The sequence below is a fragment of the Meriones unguiculatus genome, chromosome 14 (genome assembly GCF_030254825.1).
Source record: "Meriones unguiculatus strain TT.TT164.6M chromosome 14, Bangor_MerUng_6.1, whole genome shotgun sequence".
Taxonomy (NCBI): Eukaryota; Metazoa; Chordata; class Mammalia; order Rodentia; family Muridae; genus Meriones; species Meriones unguiculatus.
In genome coordinates, this window is record NC_083361.1 from 21,957,790 (window position 1) to 21,980,937 (window position 23,148).

The window sequence follows — 23,148 nt, forward strand, 5'->3', positions numbered from 1 at the left end:
AGTCTTCGTGGGTAATGCCTCGTTGGCACCGACCTTACAGTGTGGTTTAGACAACTCCCATTGTATTGTTCATTTGGCTCAGGGGGAGCCACAGTAAATGCACAATAAATATTAGCATATGTCAGTCACGATTATTAAAGCCAAGACTGGACACCTTGGCCAAAGTCCACTCAGTTGGTCTGTGTGGCTTACTGCCCCACCCCAAGAGTGTTCATTCTTTGTTCAGTCAACACATATTCTTCATCAGATGACTGCTCATTTTACTTCTGACTAGCAAGAGACAGTGGGAAAACAAGGTATCCATAACCAACCTATCCCTAGCTCTTCAGTATTAGGTAAATACATGGCCATATTTACTATTAAGAAATCATACCGCTTAGCCCCAGCATTCAACAAGCAGAGGCATGTTGATCTCTATGAGTTTGAGGTCAGCCTGGTCTACATGGGGTGTTCCAGGATGGCCAGAGCTACATAATAGGGCTCTTTCACAAAACAAAACACAAAAAAAGAAATCATACCGAGGCCAGGGATAGTAGTTCCCATCATAGCATTTGGGAGGTGGTAGCTGGAGGATCAGGAATTCAAGGTTCTCCGTCCGTGGTAAGACCAGGCCTGCCTGTGCTTCATGAGAAGAGAAGAGAAAGGGAGGGAGGGAGGAAGAGATGAGAGTGAGAGAGAGAAAACCAATCAGGGCTGGAGATACAGTACCGCATAAAGCACATGCTTAGCATGCACAGCACTCAGGGTTCATGCTCAGCTCCACTCATTTGGAAAAAGAAAAGCTGATGTAACGAATGGTTAATGCCTGTAGTCTCATCATTTAAGAAGCAAAGGATCACTGCATGTTCAAAACTACCTTGTTCTACAAAGAGAGTTTCAGGCCAGGGACTCACAGCAAGAGACTGACTCAAACAGGCAGTGAGCAAAAACAAAACAGCAACAATAAAAAAGTCAAAGGGGGATTTGTGCTTTCTTTTTTCCCTTTTGGGATTACTTAAGTAGTTCAAGCTGGGCTTGAGCAATCCGCGTAGCTGAGGCTGGCCTCTACCCTGCGGTTCTCTTGCCTCAGCCTCCTGTGTTCTGCGGGTTAGAAGCATGAGTCACCTCACCTTGCTCCACATGAAAATTTATTATAACTGTTGTTAGCGTGTATATACAGTGTGCATGTGCACACACACGATGGGCGAAAGACATGATGCCCGTATTTGTCAGAGGGAAACTTTGTGGAGTTGGTTCTCTCCATCAACCTTTGTGTAGGTTTGTGTGGGGTCCAGGAATTGAATCCTGCCATCTGGCTTACAGGGCAAGCGCTTTGACCTCCTGAGCTGCAAAGCCTGCCCTCCAGGTGAGTATTAGGAACCAACTTGCTCCACATGTTAGATAATTCCCATCCCTCTCCCCAGTTCTTGAGTGTTTACTGAGGGTCAGATATTCTGCTGGGTACCAGAAACAGAGGCAGTAGGGCCGTGACACGTGTGGCCTTGGCTTTCACAAAGCAGGATTCTAAGGGGCAAGCAGATGATACATGTGCAAAAAAACCCAACACTTGCAGATGGGTGACCAGGGACTACCAAGGAAGCAGGCAGTATGGCAGCACTGCTTAGCTCGGGTGAGTGGGGCACAGACACTGCAGAAACTCCCACCTGAAAAGACAGCAAGGCTCTTCTAACCCACGGCAGGGCCAAAGTAAGACAAATAAGATGTTTAGAGCTTCAAGTTGAAGAATGATTCCCCTCCTGGGCTTGTGCAAGGCTCTCCCCAGTTACAGTTTGCACCCTAAGCATTACAGTCACCTGCTAGTTCCATTCCTCGTGGGCATTGAGTATAGGAAGGGCATTCCAGGCACGGGGAGCAGCAGGCTGTATGGTATATGGTGGCATAGGTCCCTTTCAAATCCCAGCATCTTGGGAGGGACAGGCAGTAGGATCACAATTACCAGCAAAGTGCCTGAACTGCAATGTGAGTTTGAGGCCAGCTTGGGCAGTTTAGTGATGAAAACCTCAAATGTTCTTTTTTTAAAGACTCACTTTTAATTTTTAATGAAGTGTATATGTGTGTATCCAAGTGGGGGTTTGTTCACGGGTGAATGCACCAGAAGTGTCAGGTCCCACTGAGCTTAAGTTACAGGCTCTTCTGAGCTATTTTACAGGGATGCTGAAAACTGAACATGGGTCGCCTGGAAGAGCAGGAAACTCTCTTAATCACTAGCCATTTTTCTAGCCCCTGCCTCAAACAAACAAATATATATAGATAGATAGAACTGAGTGTGATAGTACTCATCTTTAGTTCCGGCATTTGAGAGGCAAAGGCAGGCTAATCTCCTCAAAAAATAAGAGGAGAGAAAAAAACAAAACAAAACAAAAACACCTTGGGAATTCAGGTAAGTGGTAGAGTGCTTGCTTAGCATGTGAGAGATTTTGGGTTCATTGCTCAGTGCCATTTAAAAAAAAAAGCAAACAAGACCTGCTGGACAGTGTTTGAAGACCAGGAATTCCTTCCTTAAAACAGAAATGGGCTAGAAAAATGCTAGTAGAGCCAGGGAGGCAGAACCACCAAAAGAAATGAGGGAGAACGCTCGAAAGCCTTATGTATCCTCATACTTGACAGGCATAGTTGTAAGTTCCAACTAGTAGTGAGAACAGTGCTCTTAGAGCTGAGTGCTCAGAGGAGTGCTGGTTGGTTTCTGTCAACTGACACAGCCTAGACATCTCTGGGAAGAAGGCATCTTAACTGAGCAAATGTCTTCATTATGTTGGCCTGTGGGCAAGCCTGCAGGACTTTGTCTTGATGGAGCATTGATGTGGAAGGGCCCAGCTCATGGTGGGTAGTGTCATTCCTAGGCAGGTGGCCCTGGATAATATAAGAAACCTGGCTGAGCGAGACATGAGAAGCAAGCGAGTAAGCAGCACTTCTTCATGGCTTCTGCTTCAGTTGCCATCTCCAGGTTTCTGCCTTGACTCCCTTCGCTGATGGATTGTGCAGTCTAAGTATAATACAATAAGTGAAATAAACCCTTTTCTTTCCAAGTTGCTTCTGATCATGGTATTTTATCAAGCAGAAAGCAAACTAAGACAAGAGGTTAAGAGCTCATACAGCTGCAGCAAAGGACTAAAGTTCACTTCCCTGCACCCCTGTAGGGAGGCATATGAGGGCCCATAATTCCAGCTCTAGGGGAATCCAATGCCTCTGGCCCCCAAGAACACTTGCACTCATGTATACAAAGCCCCACCATAACCACATACACATAAATGAAACAAACCTTAAAGAAAAGAAAGAACAAGGCTCTCAGTTTTCATCCCCTATCCTCCAATGGTTTATCACTGCCTTTATAATTCACGATGCCAGGAGGGAGGTGGGGTTGAGAAGTACTGAGAACTGCTTCCTCACCCAGGGGTGCTCAGGGGGTAGTCCTCAACTGTGAGTACCCGTAAGAATGCCCTGGGGAGGGGCTGAGGAGACAGCTCAGGGGGTAAGGGCACTCTCTCTGAGGGCAGGATGTAAGTCCAAATTGGTGGCATGTGTACCTATGACCCCAGCATGGAGACATGGAAAGCAGGTGGGTCCTGAGAACTTGCCATTTAGCCAGCCAGCCTAACCAAAGCAGCAGGCAATAAGGCAGAAGGTGATTCTGGCTGTTGACATGCATGCATGGGTGTGCACACGTAAATACTATCATACTTACACCATATGTATGAAGATGTATACACACTTAAAAAGCCCTGGGGAGGTGTGATTACTGATGCCTGGGGCCTACATCCAAGTTTTCTGATCACTGAGTCTGATATGAGGTTATTCTCTTTCTTTTCTTTCTTTCTTTTTTCTTTTTTTTTTTTTTTTGACCAGGTCGGCTTGAACTCACAGAGATCCATCTGCCTTGCTGGGATCAAAGTTGTGTACCACCACATCCTGCCTTCTTCTCCTTTTTAAAACTAATTTATTTTTATTTCACATGCATTACTGTTTTTCCTGCATGTGTGTCTGTATGTGGGTGTCAAATCCCCTAGAACTGGAATTACGGAGAGTTGTGATCTGCCATGTGGGTGCTGGGAATTGAATCTGGACCCTCTGAAAGAGCATCTCTCCAGCACCCCCTTTAAAACACACACACACACACACACACACACATACACACTTTATTTTAGTATGTGGAAGTCAGAGGACAGATTATGAGGGTCAGATCTCTCCTCCCACCTTTATGTAGGTCCTGGGACTTGAACTCAGGTTTCTAGGCTTTCAAAAATGACTGCCAGCCCAGTAAGTCCTTTCGGTGTAGGTTCCCACAGCGGCATTATTGGGGGAATTATGCCTTTATGCACGTGGAGGCATAAGAATAACACCTGACGTTGTCCTCGAAGCTCCACGTGTGTAGACGCTCACACAAAGAATTATGTTGCGTTAACATAATGTGCCAAACGCTTTAGTGGATTCTTTCTGGAGTGTGTGTGGGTTACAGCCTCTTTCTGCTGGAAGGATCCAGAGGATTACAAAGCACACTTCATTTGGCAGGAAGCGGGGTTGGTGGTCCTGGTTTTGGAGAAAGGAAGAAGGTATCAGAACTGCATGACATTTCAAGTGGGGACTGAAAGGGTGTCGATTTCGCTTCCCCGTTCCTCGACTCTACTGTTGTCACTTTTTCTCCGGGAGGAGCGCACGTGAACGCCAACGGTATGTCTGTGTGCCCGCTCCGGCGCGTAAGGGCCGGCCCCGCCTCCCGTCTGGACGCCTGTTCACACCTGACTGCCGGTCCCCCGAGCGTACGGGAGGGCTTGTGCGTACCCGGGGTGGAGATCCCCCTCTCCCGTGATGCCCCGCGGCGGAGCCACAGCTCCCTCCACCATCCACAGACTTAGCCGCAGACCAGGACGCCCGGGGAGGTCCGCCTGCGTCCCCGCCCTCCACGTAGTTCACGCCTTGTCCCCAAAGCCCTACCCTCTTCGGCTACGCGAACGCTGGCCTTGCCCTGAAGCCTAGGTTCTCAGAGCTCCAGCGCTTCTAGACCCGGGCCCGCCTTCTGCCTCTCGCCCCTCCCCTCTTTAGGTCCAGCAGACGCAGACCCCGCCCTAACAGAAGTCCCGCCCTTCCTCCCCAGGCTTGGGGCGTGCCGGACCCGCCCCTCCTAGGTGACCCAATCCCTGTCATAAGCCACGCCCCTAGCTCCTAGTCTGTGACCAATAGCCCCGCCTTTCACCCCGTGTCCCCGCCCCTCTGTCTCAGCTCCGAGGGCGCCGGCACCGCCCTCGCTCCCAGCATGCCGTGCGGTAGCGGCGGCGCAGCGGGCGGAGCCGGGAGGCGGGGAAGCCGTGGCCGTGTGAGCGTGAGGAGACGCCGCCACCGCCTCCTCGCTGTCCTCTTCCTCCTGGGCCCCAGCGTCGCGGGTCGCGCGCTGCCCTGGAAGAGACGTCGCCTCGCCTACCTCCGCCTCCCTCTCGCCGCGCCTCTCCCGCCTCCTGCTCTTGCGTTGCGGACTCCAGCGGAACCCGGAACGGCCGTCCGCCTCCCCCGCCCTCTGCCGCCCCCTCCGCGGCTTCCTCCTCAGCCCCGGGCCAGATCGCAGTGTCGGCGGCGGCCGGTTCAGGCGGGGACTCGCGCTTCTTCGGGCGGCGGCGCTTGGCCATGTCGTGTCGGGGAAGGTAATGAGCCGCAGAGCCCCGGGGTCTCGGCTGAGCAGCGGCGGCGGCGGCAGCACCAAGTACCCGCGGAGCTGGAATGACTGGCAACCCAGGTGGGTGACCGCGTCGATCCTCGCCGGGAGCCGGCCGAGGCCTAGGCCTGCGGGACTGGGAGGCGCGGCCTAGGCCCGCCGCCCCGAAAGCCGGGTGCGGCTTCCTGGGTGTCCTCCCGGCCTGGCCTGGCAGGAAAGCCGCGGGTGGCCGAGGCCTCTGCCCGGCTCGCCCGCCCGCCCCAGCCGGAGGACGTTCCCTGCCCACAGCCTGAGTTGAGATTTGAGGTCCAGAAACCCTCCCTGTTACCCATTAACTTCCTCGGCTCCTCCTCGTCCGGTCCTCACGCTAAAGACCACCTGAACTCTGCGCCCTTCTGTACTCCCACGTGTTAATTAATGTATTTTAAAAGCCCCGAACTCCATCCGAGGCCTTCCCCTGACTTTAGGCAAGACGTTGGTCGACCAAAAGATAAGATTGTGGGACTGTGAATGGAATCGACCCAATCTGGCCATGGGGAATTTCAAGTTTTCCCCAACTGCAGAAACATTTTTTTTTCTTTCTTTTTTCTGGTGAACAGCAATTTACCTGGACGCTTAGGAGTGAACTCGGATTCTCAGGAGTAGAGAAATTTCCTTTTGCATGGAGGAGCTGGGGATCTGGTTGGATTTGAAAATATTAGGATTAACGCCAAAGAAAAGTTATTTCCAGTCATGTCTTTCTGATTGTGGACTGGTTGTGTTCAATTTAGGTTCTATTCTTTCTTTGCTGAGTAAATGCTTCAAATATTCAGAGACTAAATGAGCTTTACCACAGTAACTAGAACTTCCTAAATGTATAAGCCTGTATTTCAGTGGAAGTTGATGAGTTCTTTGGACTACACTGAAATTGCTCAGAAATTGGCCACGTGAATGGAAAGCAGTTTTGGGGGTTGGTATTGCTTTCTGTTAGATACTCCTAAGAATGGTTTGGACGTGGAAGATTTTATGAGAGATTAGAATGAAACATTTTAAGAGTTGCTAGAGAAATTGAAATGATCTTTGGCTAATAGGGGTACACTTACTTTGTTTAATGTGCATTCCTAAACATTGTGTCTTTTGAGAACTGCAGTTTGTGACTAAATGGTTTTAAAAATGAGTGCTTGAGTCTAGAATTGAAATATAAAGCAGTTATAAAAAGTGTTTGCAAAATCAAAGCCGGGTGTGGTGGCGCATGCCTTTAATCCCAGCACTCAGAGAGGCAGAGGCAGGTGGCTCTCTGTGAGTTTGGGGTCAGCCTGGTCTACAAATCGAGTCCAGGACAGCCACACAGAGAAACCACACAGAGAAACCCTTGTCTCGAAAAACCAAAAGTTTGCAAAATCGTGGCTTTGACTTGCCCTGCATGTAGGTTTGTGTAGTGTGTTAAAACAAGTTGACTAATTAAGTGCATTGACATGCTTTGTTGTTTTCGCTTTTATTGACATGTGTGAAATTTGATTTTAAGTAGCTAGTACATTAGGTGGTAAATGAACTTGAATTTAACTTTTGATAGAGCTCTTATTTAAAGCTGGATGGTGGCACACACCTTTAATTCCAGCCCTTGGGAGGCAGAGGCCAGTGTGTGTGTGTGTGTGCGGTGTGTGTGTGTGCGCGCACACACACACACACACACAGAGGGAGGGAGAGGGAAAGAGAGAGAAAGGAAGATGACAGAGAGAGAACTTTTAATTCTTTAGAAGACTAAAATGCCCTTCCTAAATATAGCTTTTTGGCAAATAATAGCTTCTAGTTCTAAAGAAATAAATTGAAAAGTTACAGCCACTTGGCTGGGTCACCAAACTTCTTAGCTTGACAGATATGAAGTAGAATGGCTTATATGGTTAAGGAGTATGTAGATAGGTTGTTAATAATTGTTGCCTGTGTTTCAGCTGCGTTTATTTCATGGCTGAGTGAGAATATATGGGGAAAGGGTGAAAACTTTCTATGAGCTCTGATCAAATTCCTGGATAAGTGGGTACTATCCAGTGCACACTTAGTTGCTTGGAGTAACAGTTTACAGTGCTGAAATAATTGCTTCTTAGAGGAAAAGGGAATATGCACATACCTCATAGCAAAACTTGGTTTATTTGTAAGGTGGCCACTATTGATTTGCTAAATAGCCAGCTAAAAAAACTCATGTTTATAGGTCATAATTTTTGTAGTTAAATTTGAGGTCATTCTCTCTACTCAGAAAATTGACACAGTGGCTAAATGACAGAGTGGAGATTTTCTTCCAGCATGGCCAAATGGGGGAGATACTTTTTCCAAATATTTTCATTCAAGTAATTCTTTAAATGTTTGTTTATTTGTGTGACATTTCTCTGCCACAATGAGCAATGAGTAGTTGAGTTAGTGGAGATCAAAGGACCACTTATTAGAAGACTTTTCTGTTTTCTACCATATGGAGTTTGTCAATTTAATTCAGGCTTGACAGCACGTGCCTTTACTTAGGAAGCCATCTTGCTGGCCCTTGAATCTTTAAAAAGTGTTTTATTTGTATTTTTACTTTTGTTTTATGTGCATTGGTATTTGCTTGTATGTATGTCTGTATGAGGGTCCCAGGTCCCTAGAACTAGAGTTACAGACTGTTGTGTAGGTGCTGGAATTTGAACCCAGGTCCTCTGGAAGAACAGTCAGTGCTCTTAATCATCGAGCGATCTCTCCTTATTTGTATTTTTATGTGTCTGTAGTATATGTATGCACACCATGTGCTGTGGGACCTAGAATTCAGATGAGGGAGTTAGATACTTTGGACTGAAGTTACTGGCAGTTCTGAGTCATCATGTGGGTGCTGGGAGCCAAATTCTAGTCCTCTGCAAGATCAGTAAATGCTCTGAGCAGCTGAATTCTCTCTTCAAGTCCTCTTTTCTTTCTTTTTCTGAGAAAAGATCTTCTACAGCTGAGGATGACTTGAGTTCCTGATCCTACTTCCCAGGTGCTGGCATTATAAGCACCTGTGTTATTGACAGGTCTATTTTTATTTAAATAATTTTTATTAAAAAATTATTTGCTTTTTCTGTATCTTTTTTTCCCTCTCTGATTTTTATGGTGGGGGGGCACATGAGGAGGATTCAGGCAATTGAGAATATAATTCTTGGTTTGGGAATGCATGAAGCAGCCCTGCATTCGATCCCCAGCCACATAACCAGGGTGTGGTAGTACATACCAGTAATTCCAGCAGTGATGTGGAATTAGATCAGAAATTTAAGGTCATCTTCAGCTACATAGTTTTAGGATAGCCTGAGCTACACAAGACTGCCTCAAAACAATGGAAAAAAAAGCAATTCTTGTCAGCTTCATTCAGTATTAGTTTGCCAGTTTGTCCTGTCATTCATAGTCGGAGGAATCTGTCACACATAACCACAGGAAATGTCTTTGGTGGCTGCATAATAGACTACTGTGGTAAAGCAATAGAGTAAGCTTACCAAGTCTACCAGAAATAGTTTTAGTGTTTACAGAACACTTATAGTCTTGTGCATTTCCCAGACCCCCAAGGTTTCCCTGTGTAGCCTAGTCTGTCCTGGAACTCAGTCTTTAGACTAAGATGACCTCAAACTGAGAGATCTCTCTGCCTGTCTCCTGAGTGCTGGTTTTAAGGGCATGCACCACCACTGTGTGGGTCTTATTTACTGTACTCAATATTTTAAAATGGTTAAGCAGGAGCTCTGGGGCTTGGTGTCACGTAACTATAATCTCAGTACTTGGGAGGCAGAAGAAGCAGGAGGATTGTAAATTTTAGGTTGTATAGCTAGACTCTGTCTTGCAAAGAAAAATAAAAGAATGATGTTAGGTTACTCTTATTATTTACTTGTAACCTGTGAATATATCAGACAAAAAGTTGGAAAGATTTTGGGATTTTTCTGGATTTTTCTTTTTTTAATAGAGAAAAACAGGAATTTTAGCTTTTTATCATTTTGTGCTGAAAAGAGACTTATTGTCATTAGCCAAAATGTGTCATTTTCTGGATTTTACTTATATGGAAAATACCTATTTGTATCCAAAGATAGAGGTTAGAATACTTCAAAAGGTTTTTGAGCTGGATGTAGTGGTGCATGCCTTTAATCCGAACATTCCAGAAGCAGAGACATCCAGGTTCCAGAGTTCATGGCCAGCCAACTACATACATAGTGTGACCTTGTCTCAAACAAACAAACAAAAATTTTTTTTGAGCGGCTGGAGAGATGGGTCAGTGAATAAGAAACGCTTAGCACCAGGTCTATGATCCGAGTTTGATCTCCAGAAACCACATGGTGGAAGGAGAGAAGCAGTTTTGTAGGTTACCTGCACATTCTTGTAAGTGACCTCCACATAAGCAGGAGGCACACATGCTCCTACAGGCACACACACACAGTAAATAAGTAATGTAAAAAAGTTAAACTTTTGTGACATAGGATCTTATAGCTCAGCTGACCTTGAGACTTAACTTTATTCCTCTTCACCACCTGAGTGCGGGGGGGTTTACGGGCACACATACTCCTGCAGAGACATACCACCACACGAATGCACTCACACATGCAGTAAATAAGTAACGTTTTTTTTTTTAAAAAAAAAAAAAGTTAAATTTTTGACTTGGATCTCATAGCCCAGGTTGACCTTGAAACCCAACCTTAATCCTCTTCACTTAAGTACTGGGGGTTACAAGTATGTTAAATGTGTAGTTAATTTATTGTACATTTTAATATTCTAAATTGTCATTGACTAATTGGACAGTGGAGTTAAATATAGGTTAACTCATTAAAAAAAAAAAGAGTGGGTTGGAGAAAGGGCTCATTGGTTAAGAATGCTTCCTGTTCCTCCAGAGGGTCTAAGTAAGATCAGTTCTCGGCACTCACTTTAGGCCGCTCACAACTCTGTAAATCTGGCTTCAGGGCATCTGAACACATATACACACACAAATAAAAAAGCAATAAATATTGAAGAAAAAAATGGATTCAATAGATCTTACTTGGGAGTCTTAAGAGTTTACTTAACACATATGTGTTGTTGTATATTAGGTAGCTTGTAGTGCTCAAGTTTTTTCTGTTCAGACTTTTTTTTTTTTTTTTTTTGAGACATGGTCTTACTTTGTAGCCCAAGCTGCTGTCAACTGCAGGTCTTCCCTCAACCTTGAGTGGCTGGAGTTAACTGGTATGTGTCACAGAGACCTTCTATTTCTAGGCTTCTAAATGGATGAAACAGTATGAAACTAGTTGCCATTTTTAGTAGGCTGTAGCCAGATGGAAGTTCTAAGGAGTATAAAACTCCATGTGAAAGACCAAAAGATAAAAATGTTGTGAAATGAGTTAGATATTTATGTCTGATATGAAAAGTTGGGTTTCAGTTCAAGTAGTGGCAATGCATGGTGTCTAATCCCCGAATTTAGGAGGCAGAGACAGGCAGTTCTCTTTGAGTTCTAGGACAACCAGGGCTACACAAAAAAACCTTGTCTTAAAAGAAACAAAACGAAATAGAAAGGTTTGATTTTTAATTTGGAGATAGGAATCTCGCTGTTATAGCCCTGGTTGATCCTACTGTTCCTTTCTCAATCAGCTTTTGGAGTGCTAGGATTACACAAGTGGGCAGGGTCTCTGCATAGCCCTGGATGGCCTGAAAATCACTGTGTAGATGGCCCGCCTCCTGAGTGTTGGCGATTAAAGGCATGAGCTACCTTAAGTGACTAACAACAGGTTTTGAGACCAGAGTTGCTTGTTCTACTTTTTGTGAGTTTGTTCTAAGTCTGGTGTCCGTAGGTATATAATATAATGGGGAAAATTACAACCAAAGCAAACATGAACTTGAAAAGCCCCATATCTCATTCTTATGAATAGGACATTAAATAGAATTTAATAAGTATGTATGAATTTTTGCTTGGTCTGCATTCCTCATTGGGCTCAAATGATCCTTCTGCCTCAGCCTCCAAGTATCAGGAAACACAGCTGCAGGCCACCAAATTCCATTTATTATCTTTTTAAAAAATTATTTATTTATTATGTACACAGTATTCTACCCGCATGCCAGAAGAGGACACCAGATCTCATAGATGGTTATGAACCACCATGTGGTTCATGGACTTGAATTCAGGGCCTTTGGAAGAGCAGCCAGCAGAAGCCCTCTTAAATTCTGAGCCATCTCTCCAGCCCTTATTATCATTTTTACCAGTTCTATATTACAAATTCCTGAGTGCATTGAGAGTTTTCAACTAATTGTATGAGTGAGTTTCAATGGAAGCTAATATTTTCATTATCAAATAAAACCTTTATAAAATCATTTAGCAATTATATCTTTAAACTGAATATTTTCACCCTTAATTCCTTAACTTTGTGTGTGTGAGAGAGACAGACAGAGAAACAGAGAGACAGAGACACAGAGCAAGACAGAAACAAGAGAGAGGCAGAAAGAGAGACAGAGATACATGCCACAATGTCCATGTGGAGGCCAGAGGACAGCTTTGTGGAGTCAGTTCTTTCCATCTACCTTTATGTGGGTTCTGGGGATCGAACTCTAGCCATCAGGCTTGTTGGCAGCAAGTGCCTTAGCCCAAGATCTTGTTGGTTCTTCATTTCTTTTTAAAATGGGAGTGTGACTGGACGTTAATTAGTGTTTAAACTTTTAAAATTAATTTCAAATTTTTGTTTTTGTTTTGTTTTGTTTTGAGACAGGGTTTCTCTCTAGCCTTGTCTGTCCTGGACTTTTTGTAGACCAGTCTGGCCTCGAACTCAACAGAGATCCACTTGTCTCTGCCTCTCTGAGTGCTAGGATTAAAGGCATGTGCCACCATGTCCAGCTAATTTTGAAATTTTCATTTTAAAAGTGTGTATGGATGGTTTGCATGTCTGAAACATGTGCATGCACTGTCCTCAGAGGCCATAAGAGGGCATTGAATTCCATGGGACTGGAATTAGAGATGGTTGTGGGTGCTAGGAATTGATCTTGAGTCTTCTGCAAGAGCAGTTGGTGTGCTTAACTGCTGAACCATCTCTCCAAGCCCCTATTTTAAATTTAAGAGTAGTAGTTTTAACTGTGTGAAAATGGCCTCTCCTGTAAATAATGAAATTTTTTTAGGAATATTTTTGACCTGCAATTGTGAGATATCAGAAAGGCTTTAAAATGACAGAGCCACTGTAAGGCCTTATCTACATGTGTTTGATCATAGAAAGTATGAACTGTTCTCTAATAAAAAATGGCAAAGCATATTGATTGTGTTACAGTGTTGGTGTATCTGTTTCTATATTCGATCAGTGGAGTTTCAGATTTGGGGACTTAGAGGAGGAAAGGCTATATATAGAAGTCAGTGGGGTGATGAAATTGGAGTATAGAATTTTCATTGTAAGTTTGGAGAAAATGTGAAATCAAATAGAAAGGCTACTGTAAAGTGCAAGCTGTTCCTGATCAATACTTCGTTTGTTTAGAAGCAGGGTGCTTGTGAGGAGTAAGACAAGTAAATGGTGAGGGTGACGCTGAAGAGCTGGACTAGAACTGCACTGTTGGCTTTGGTTGTAGTTGGAGTGTAATTGGAATGTTTGAGGAGCTGTTGAATGTTGAAGTTTACCAGCAGCAAAGTGAGTTCATTTAGAGAAGATTCAATCTGTTGGTTCATGAAGGGGGTGTGTCCTGTAATCACAGTTGGAAAGGCCTAGACAAGAGGCTACTGAGGACCTAAGTCATGTATTCTGTATTCTGTTTATAGTGCACGATTGAAGTTCAGACAAAACTGTTCCCTATATGTAGAAACTTGGCCTAGCAGAAACCCTTCATTTGTTGTCTAGTGTTGGTTAAGGGTGATCACATAGGTGAGCCTTTCTGCTTGCCCACACTTAAGTCACCTTAGTAAACATGATGTGTCACACCTATAAAACAGATGTGACCACAGTGTCATTTTAGTAACACTAAATTCTCAGAGTGCTAGGGTTTCCTGCCTTCTCTAGCCTAATTACCAAAAACATCTGAGGAGTTCCTGTCCTTAAACTGGCCTTGATGGAGTATCACAAGCTGTATGTTTTAGTTCTTTTTATACTGTCATTATTTTGATTACCTGAAATTGGCTTCATTTTCTCAGAGCTTGTATTTTTGGAACTACAAAATAAAAGTAGACTTTATTTTGTATGAAGACCTAAAAGCAGAGTTTATAGAAAATGTGTAGTTTAATTCTTACACAAAATATTCCAGCTTACTGTATTTTGTTTTCTGTATTTTCCTTAGAGTGTAACCAGTTCTTAGAGCATTTGCTTACTCAGAATTGTTTGGCTTTAGAAAGTTATTTTTGTTCCCTCTTCAGTTTATTGAATGAACCCCATCATGTATGTATGGTTCATTCTTGAGTTAGTGATTTTTTTATTTTTTATTTTTGATGGATGTGTATACCTTTGTAACCACCATTCTCAAATAGAGGCAGACTTTTCAATTGAATTACTCCCCACCACCTTTCCCACTGTCACCATGACTAGCATGCATTTTTTTTTCCTAAACATTTTTAATTTTATGTGTGTGTGCATGCCCTTACAGGTGTCTCATCTCATCTGTGACAGTCAAAGACAGATTTGATAGTAAGTGCCTTTACCCAGTGAGCCATCTTGCTGGGTCCACCTTGAAATCTTTTACAGAGAGGACATCTTTACACATTCTGTCAGGATATAGTATTAGTTTGATCTTTATTAACTTTTGGGTCTTACCGTCTTCAGTGTGTTTTCTGTTATACTATTGCTATAAACATTGCTTGCTTGGAATACCTGAAGTACTGTGAAGTTTCAGGTAGTAGACCTGCAGCATGACCATTTTCAGGTATTTGAGTTCTGGAATACATAGGAGGTCCTCATTTGGCTAAGCTTATTCTAGGAGTTACAGATTGCTGGCCTTCTATCCACTCTTGCTTATTTTTCAGCTTCCTTTGACTCCTAACTGGTATCCTTCTGCCTTTGTGATCTGCCCCCTTTCCAAATATGTAGCTGATGTTAGTGAAAGCCAACATGCTCTTATAATATTATTTACCCATTTTGTTACCCTAACTAGTTTAGACCCTAATAGTTTAGGATGGGGAGATCCAGTTATTTTCTTTCAGGGGAAAAGGGGGAGCGGAGGAGGCTGTTTGTCTTATTTGCCCAGAGGCACCGCCTCATCCCAGCTTCTTGTTGCTGTAGGCTGTTTGCATTTCCTATTCTTGCTGCAAAGTGGTAGCTGCAGCTGCTATGAGGTTTGTCCTTCCTAGAATGTCCAACCTGGCTGCGCTTACACTATTGAGAAGGGCGCAGACTTAAACACTATATTAATGGGTTTTCTTCCTAGCACTTACGTAACCATTGCCCCAGATCTTCATGTTTGTATTCCTCAAGCATGTGTGTGACTCTCATGTCAGTCATGTTATGTATCTGTATACTCTTCCATTCTACTAGTGCATCAAAAATAGTATATAGTCTCCCCTTCTCTCTTTTAAAAACAATTTTTATTTTATTTAGAGACAGGTCTCTGGAGCCCAGGATGACCTTGAACTCACAGAGATATACTTGCACCGCCTCACAAGTTGGTGGGACTAACAGTGTGCAGCACCCTGCCCGTGCCCAGCTTCATTCTCTGTTTGAATGTCAATTTAACTGTCCCCTGCGCCAAGACTCCACTCAGATATCCGAATTCTCGGGTGCTGATGTACCGTCTTTAAATAGCGCAGTATTTGTTCATAGACATTTTAGAGCAGTGGTTCTCAGTCTGTGTCACTACCCCTTTGGATGCTGAACAACCTTTCACAGGGCTCAATTATCAGATACTCTGCATATTAGATGATTACATTACAGTTCATAACAGTACCAAAATTACAGTTGTGACAAAGCAACAAAAATTTTATGGGTGGGGTCATCTCAAAATGAGGAACTGTATTAAAGGGTCACAACATTAGGAAGTTTGAAAAACACTGAGTTAGAGCATCTCTGGATACTTTCCTATTGCAATGTCAATGTGCATTGATTAGGGGATGATTGCAAAAAAAAAATTCCCATTGTGTATGCACTATGTATGCAGTGTTTTTTCAGGTACACTTTGGTCATAGGTCATAGATTGGTAGAGGCAGAACTTGGAGTTGGCAAGTTTTTTTCTCTTTTTACATAGCTCCTGAGTTTATAAAGCCGTTATATTAGGAAGCATTTGGAGGGAATTTGTTCTCTTGTAGAAGGCCAGTTAGCCTGAGGCAGCAAATTATACAGCTGATCAAGCAGCTGCAAGGAATTATTGTTCTAATGTGGTAGCCAGGTCTTTGATAGAAGGAAGAATGTGATAATTAAGATGCATAGCTTTTATTAATCTTGAAAAACCCCTTGAACGTATTTTTAAATTCTTTTACACATTGGCCTTTTACCCCACATCTGCTGTAGTCTATACATACTGCTTAGTCTGTTCACTAAAATATGAAGTACTGGGTTGAAATTGCTGATATCTCAGGGGCAATGACAGTTTTGTACTTGATTGGAGGAATGAAACTTCCCTGAGCTGACAGTTTCTGAAACAGTGCATTGCTGCATTCATCTTGATATCCATATCCTTTCAAAAGTGAAATTCGAGTCATAGAAGCTAGTACTGGTATTTATGTTGTTATTTATCATATAGCTGGGACTTCGACTCTTTTCTGATTAGATCACTGGTTTTACAGAATTAATACCGATATTTAGTTGAAAAGGAAGCAATCTAGAATTTGTTGTAAAATGATTGGCTCTACCACTGCCCTGCAGTGTATGTGTGTGTGTGCGCGTGTGTGCACGTGCGTGCTTGTGCATGCATGCGTGTGTGTGCAGGTTTGTTCTTTCTTTAAATTATTTTTATTTCCATACTGAGTTTCTCTGTGTAATAGAGAGAGCCCTGGCTGTTCTAGGCTTGCTTTTAGTAGACCAGACTGGTTTTGAGTTCACAAAGAATACTTGCTTCTGCCTCCTCAGTGCTGGGATTAAAGTTGTGCACCACCATGCGTGGCTCAAAGCTGCTTTTGAAATTCATTTTTTAGAGTATTTTGAAGTGCAAAGCACATTGTTTCTGACAGTAGTCATTCTATATTGGCAGAGATCTGTAAACATTTTTTCACTTGAGACTTTATAGTCTTTGGTCAGCAACTTTCCTTTCTTCCGTACTCTTTTAAAAGTCCTCTTGGAGTTGATAAGAGGCCTGTCATTTCAGGTACATTGGAGGCTGAGGTAGGAGGATGGAAGGTTCAAGATCTACTTTGGGCTGCTCATCAAGTGTAAGGCTAGTCTGGGCAACTTAGTAAGACCCTGTCTCAGAATAAGTATGAAAGGGTGAGGTAGTGGTGACACATTAATATGATGATTCTTCAGATTTGATCCACAGGCAGCAAAGAAAGTCTACTTGGCTGTATTAGCATTGGTGTTAGAAATGGAATCATGATGTTTTAGAATCTGTCTCGGGTATTATTTTTAAAAATCCGTGTGTTCTGTATTCTTCGTACATCTCTTAGAGACTGGTATCATAAACTAGCAGTAGAGTAAGGATGGGAAGACAGGAACATTTTCAGTTGGCATCTTCAGTGGTTTGAAGATCAGATGCAGGTTAAAGATAACATTTGAGAAATTTCTCAAACACATAATAGTGCCACATAAGTGTGAGAGGCTATGTCTTAATTAAATTAATTTTAATTTTAATTTTTTTCAGTGCTGGGGATGGAACCAAGGTTCGTGTTCATGCTAGGTAGGCACTGCCATTGAACTACTCTCACCCAGCCCCAAATTTAGAATAGTATAGAACCTTCTGTAGTTCTCTTTTCCTCTTAAGTGTTTTAGAAGAGGATCACACTCTCTACACTCAAGTGCGCATACACTCACACATGTATTATGTAGCTATAAAATCTTCATAAATTTTTATCGTCTTTTAAAGGATGTATGACTTTAAAAGGTATGACATGTAGCATGCATGGTATTGCTTACATAGTTATAAACTATGGTGCAGTGGGATAGGTTGAATTGTAGTGAAATGGTTTTCCTAGTCCGTGTCCTTGAAGCCAGAAACCAGTTTCATATTGGCAAGTAAGAAATTGCAACATAGATTTGGATTCGCTTCCTTTCCCTTAATGTCTTACCATTTGTTCTTTAAGAACTTGCTATCAAGTGCTGGGCGTGGTGTCACACTTTTTTAGTCTTAATACAAGGACACACAAGTGGTCAGATCTCTATGATTTCAAAGCCAGTCTGTTCTACATAGAGAGTTCCAGCCCAGCCAAAGGTTACATAGTGAGAAGCTGTCTCAAACTAATAAAGAAAACAAAGAATTGGCTACTCGTTGAAATTATAAGCCATGGACAATAATCTAATCTTTGTAACTTTGGATATATTGGAGGGCAGGGACATGGATTAAATTAATACTGGGTAGGTTTATAGGTAGTAGGTAGTGTGCTTAACTTTCATATGGTTAGAGCCGAATTCTTTTGAGAACGTTGTTGGATCTTTCCTCCCTTAGTTTAGTGCCTGTATGTATGTACATCTTTTTTTTTAAAGTAAAGAAGGAGGAGTGGTGTCCTGGGAAAGTGCGCTGAGGTGGAGCAGCTTTACATTCTTTGTATCTTCTAAACAGAGAGGAGATTGATTGGGATAGCATATCAATGTAAGGATGTGTATGCACTTTTAGACAGATTTTATTATGATTTAAATTGCATAAATTTATTTAAATGACTTTTCTAAGGAACTTCATATTTAGAAATGTTTTTTTCTTGTAAAAGGAAATTATAAAAGCTACTTATTTTAAACTAAATGTGTTTAGTATAAATATAAAATACAACAAAAAATCAAGTTTGTAGACTTTGTAGGTTTGAAATAACTTACTAGGTAGTTTTAAGTTGTTTTCTAGCTTCCTGAAGTTTAATCTAAATGTAAAATATGTCTGTATTTCTGCTGCCTGCTGAGCACAGCTGGTCCCTCATCTGGTTCTGATTGATCCTGCTTCTTGGGTTTTAGTAAGTTGTGTGGAAGTGCTCCTCAGTTAATGAATATTCCTGTGGTAGAATAGTGTGATTATTTTGTGTCTTTCCTTTTTAGTTGATTTATAACATTATGCCTTCTGAGATTTACCTGAGACCTTTTTTTAATTAAAAAAGTTTTAAAAGTGCTTGTTTTTGTGCACTACAGCATGTATATAAGGATCAGTGGGAGCTGCTTCTTTTACCAACTATGTCTTGGAAGGGGGATTGCTCTTAGTTCATCAGTCTTTTCTAAATTTTAAGTATTTTATGTGTATGAATAGTTTGCCTGCATGTATGTGTGTGTACCACATTTATCTGGTGCTTTCAGAAGCTGGAAGAGGTCGTTGGATCCCCGGAATTGAAGTTAAAAATGGTATGAGCTACCTTGCAGGGTGGTGGTGGTGGTACTGGAAATTGAAGCCAGGTCCTCTGGAAGAGCAGCCAGTGTTCTTACCTGCTGAGCCAGCTCTCCAGTCCTAGTTCATCAGTCTTGACAGCAGGCATCCTTACCAGCCCCACTTTGTTTTGTTTTGTATTTCGAGACTGGGTAGTAGTCTGTGTAGCCATGGCTGCTGCCTTGGGAACTTGTTCTGTAGACCAGGTTGGCCTTGAACTCAGAGATCTGCCTGCCTCTGCCTCTCTAGTGCTAGAATTAAAGGTAGTGCCATCACTGCCCAGCCCCATTACTTGTTTTTTGAATAGTGGTAGGAAACCCACGTGCTGCCTCAGACTATTTAAGGAGATGTGTCCCGTGGGTGTTGCTAGAGAGTGTTGATTCAGTCTGTTTAAAAAAGTTCACTTACTGTCATTGTATGATTTTATTGGCAAAGTTAGAAAATCAAGGTGGTCTAGGTGCTGCTGCAAGGTGTACTTTTATACATAAACTGCCTCTAGATGTTTTTGGCAGTCTTCCTCTGTAGAGAGCCACTGGTATGTATTCTAAGCTTAATAAAATGCCTTTTCTTGTTCGTCTTAACATTTAAATATGTTACAAAGTTAGACTCTATGAGGCAGTCATTTAGAAAGGTAGGTTCCCCTGACTTGTATACCATCGCTCATAGTCATACTAATTTGATGACACTTCTCTCCCTCCCTCTTTCCCTCTCTTCCTCTCTTCACCTCTTTTTTAAAATTATTTATTTTGTGTGTATAGTGTTGCTCGAATGTCTGTGCATCACGCACATGCCTGGTCCCAGAGGAGGTCAGAAGAACCTGTCAGAACCCTTGCTACTGGAGCTACGGATAGTTGCTAGCTGCAGTGTGGGTACTCAGTCCTTTATAAGAGCAGCAAGCAACAGATGAGCCATCTCTCCAGCCCAAGAGGTCTTTGTTTGTTTGTTTGTTTTTAGTAAACACGTCCAAGTCTTCAGCTGTGCCACCCTGAACATGCTTCACCTCATCCTAAAGTGACATGTCCAAATTACACATAAAGGCAAATGATTTTGTGGTATCACACCTCTTTTTTCTTTTCTTTTTTTTTTTTTGTCTCATTTGAAAATTAGCATTTTTACATAGCATTTATTTTTTTTTTAATGATAGAAATTCACTGTATAGCTCAGTTTAACCACCCAGTATAGTGCTGCTTCAGTGCTGCTTAAATTTTTAATTTTGCATTACCCTTCAGTGATTCGTTAATGAAAATTTAGTGAGAATATTGTTATCAAAATAGGCTATAGACTATTACAAACTTATTATTACTAAGTAATAATAATAATGTATTTTAAATAAGGTACCCTGTGGACTATCAGAAATTTCTCATGCTTTGACAACAGTTGTGCTGTAATTTTAAGACTGTTTATTGTTGATTTTGACAGCAACTGTCTGTTACTGGTTCACATTTGTTCTGGTTCCTTTGGCCAGATGAAACTTTCAGCTTCAGTGCTTCCTATGGACCATATCCCAGGTCAGCAACTTGTTCATTGGAAGTGTAGTCCCTTAAACCAGTGCCATTAGCTCTCTCTCTCTCTCTCTCTCTCTCTCTCTCGGCAAAATGGCTAAACAGGTGGGCAGTACAAGGCATTGCATGCTGAATTGTTAAAAACAAATCTTGCCTTCTCTTTGATAACCTTACCATAAGAAAGGTATTTGTTTTATTTTTTTATGGTGTTGAACCCAGGGCTTCATGTATGTTCAATGCTCTACCACTGAGCCTCTGCCATACCCTAAGAGCAGATATTAAAAAAGCAAAAAAGAATTGAAGTGACCTTGATGAAAGTAATGCTGTGTAGTTCTTTCAGTTTTGACAAAAGAATATAGTAGTATAACCAGCACAACCAGACTATAATTATTTTTCCCAGAAGCTCCTGTATCTTTTTGTAATCAGTTTGGGCACCTAGCCAGTGCCTCTTCATGGTTTAGAATATCAAAATTAAGAATGTGGTTGTTTTGAGGGGGTGGTAAATGCATATAAAATGTACCATTTGGGGGCTGGAGAGATGGCTCAGTGGTTAAGAGCACTGTCTGCTCCATAGATTCTTAGTTCAATTCCCAGCAACCACATTGTGGCTCACAACCATCTATACTGGGATCTGATGCCCTCCCCTGGCATGCTGATGTACATTCAGTCAGAGCACTCATCTACATAAAATAAATAAATAACTCTTTAAAAAATGTACCATTTGTTGCCATCACGATATTCTATAGTCATAGAACACTTTTAATTTTGGAGTTTTCTCCATGAAATTAAGAAGGAAAGCCCCATATCCACTAAGCAGCTAAGCAGTCATTCCTTTTTTTTTTTTTTTCACTTTCACCCAGCAGTTCTGCCATGTGAATATGTCTGGTCATATAAATAGTATTGTGCAGTATGTGTCCTTTGTGTCTGACTCATGCCACTTAGTCTGATGCTTAACATGCTTACCCAAGGTGTGTGAGCGCTTCATTCCTTCTTGCTGCTGATTCATATTCTGTTGTGTAGAGGCTCTGCGACTCTATCCTTTCTTCTGCCAGTAAACATAAAGATGGCCACCTCTCGACTAATGTAAATATTGTGGTAGAACTTTGTGTATGCTTTTATTACAGCATGTATTTTCAACTTTGGGTCTATACCTGAGGAGATTTGCTGCTCTACATTACAATTTTCTGCCTTTTGAAGGATGCTTAAACTTTTCTGAAGTGGCTGTAGCATTTTACATTCACACAGCAATGCAGAAAGGGCTCCACATCCTCATAAAACCCTGTTCTCTTCTGTTTTTATTTTCAGATTTTAAATTTTGATTATTATAGTTTAAATTTTTATTCTGGTTTTGATTTGCATTTTCCTAATTATTGATGATATTAAATGTTTTCAAGTGCTCATTGACTGTTTGTCCCTGTCTCTCCCTTTGCTCCTTCCTTTATTTCTTGCTCTTGAGTCAGGTGTGCTATGTAGCTTGGGCTGCCTGGATCTTGTGATCCTTCTGGTTTTCCTACCACAGCCTCCTGAACTCCAGAGAGTGGTTAGATCTTTGTAGTTAGACCTAATGAAGTTAGATCTTTAAGCTAAAAGGCAAAATTTAATAGAGTTCCGGTCATCTTCTAAACCATCATCTTCTAAACCCTTCTCATCCTTCTTCTGCCCTTTCTTCTCCATGCAGCAACATTTGCATTTGTTCTTTCTGGAAGAGTGTGTGGTATAAGGTGGTGCTTCCTGCCATCAGTGGTACCATCTCAAGCAACTGAAACCAGCTTATAACTACTTCAGTGTGTGAGAGTTTGGAAAAGGAGCTAATGGTGGGATTTTTTTTTTTTTTTTAAATTACAGAACACTTTTGCATCCCATCTTAGTCACTGTTCTGTTGCTATGAAAAGATACCATGACCAGGGCAAATCTGAGAAAGCATTTAATTGGAGGCTTGATTGCAGTTTCAGAGTAAGTTTAGTCCATTATCATGGTGAGGAACACGTGGCACACAGGTAGGCATAATGCTGGAAAAGTAGTTGTGAGCTACATCCTGATCCACAGGCAGAGAACAATTGAAACTGAACCTGTTGTAGGCTTTTGAAACCTCAAAGGCCACCTCCAGCTGCACAGTTCTTTCTGCAAGGCCACACCCACTCCATTAAGGCCCCTTCTAATCCTTCTAATCTTTTCACGAAGTTCCTCTCCCTGGTGACAAAGCATTCCACTCTATGAGCTGATGGGGGTCATTCTTAATTAAACCATTACACAATTCAGATTATACAAACAATTTAGAGTAGCCTTTTTCTAGATTTATTTACTGTGAGACAAGTCTCTGTAGCTCTGGCTGGCCTGGAAATTAGACAGCTGTCTCTGCCTCCTGACTACTGGAACTAAAGTCATGTGCTACCATGCCTATCTAGATATAGAATCTTAGGAGAGTTGGAACTGTCTTTAGTGATCTTTCTAAAGATGTATATGAGCACTTGAGTGTTCTTGGGGCATGCAAGTGGAGGTCAGAGGCAACTTGTAGGAATTGTTTTTCTCTTTTCAGTGAGTGCTTCTGAGGTCAGGGATTGAACTCATGTCATTAGGCTTGACTGCAAGTGCCTGAACCCATGAATCATCTTCCTAGTCCTCTTTTGTAATTTTTAGCTCTCAATGCTTATT

At 42.2% G+C, this 23,148-nt stretch overlaps 1 protein-coding gene and 1 long non-coding RNA gene across 5 annotated transcripts in view; one reads left to right on the forward strand and one right to left on the reverse strand.

Moving 5' to 3' along the window:
* Positions 1 to 4,115: 4,115 nt before the first annotated feature.
* On the reverse strand, positions 4,116 to 5,076 carry LOC132647170 (uncharacterized). Of its 2 annotated transcripts, none has more exons than XR_009585472.1 (2): positions 4,930 to 5,076; positions 4,116 to 4,524 (listed from the first exon to the last, which is right to left on the reverse strand). It is a non-coding gene; the product is annotated as an uncharacterized LOC132647170 (long non-coding RNA). The 2 variants fall into 2 exon arrangements; XR_009585473.1 differs by lacking the exon at positions 4,930 to 5,076 and adding an exon at positions 4,777 to 4,922.
* A 508-nt stretch (positions 5,077 to 5,584) lies between these two features.
* Smg1 (SMG1 nonsense mediated mRNA decay associated PI3K related kinase) overlaps positions 5,585 to 23,148 on the forward strand; it is a 108,920-nt gene continuing 91,356 nt past the window's right edge. For 2 of the 3 annotated variants that reach the window (XM_021646953.2, XM_060366969.1), the window contains exon 1: positions 5,591 to 5,722. In XM_021646953.2, the coding sequence (XP_021502628.1) occupies positions 5,634 to 5,722 (89 nt within the window). In that variant the 5' untranslated portion in view covers positions 5,591 to 5,633. Of the gene's footprint in view, positions 5,723 to 23,148 lie in introns of all 3 variants that reach the window. The other variant, XM_021646954.2, reaches the window with a different exon arrangement.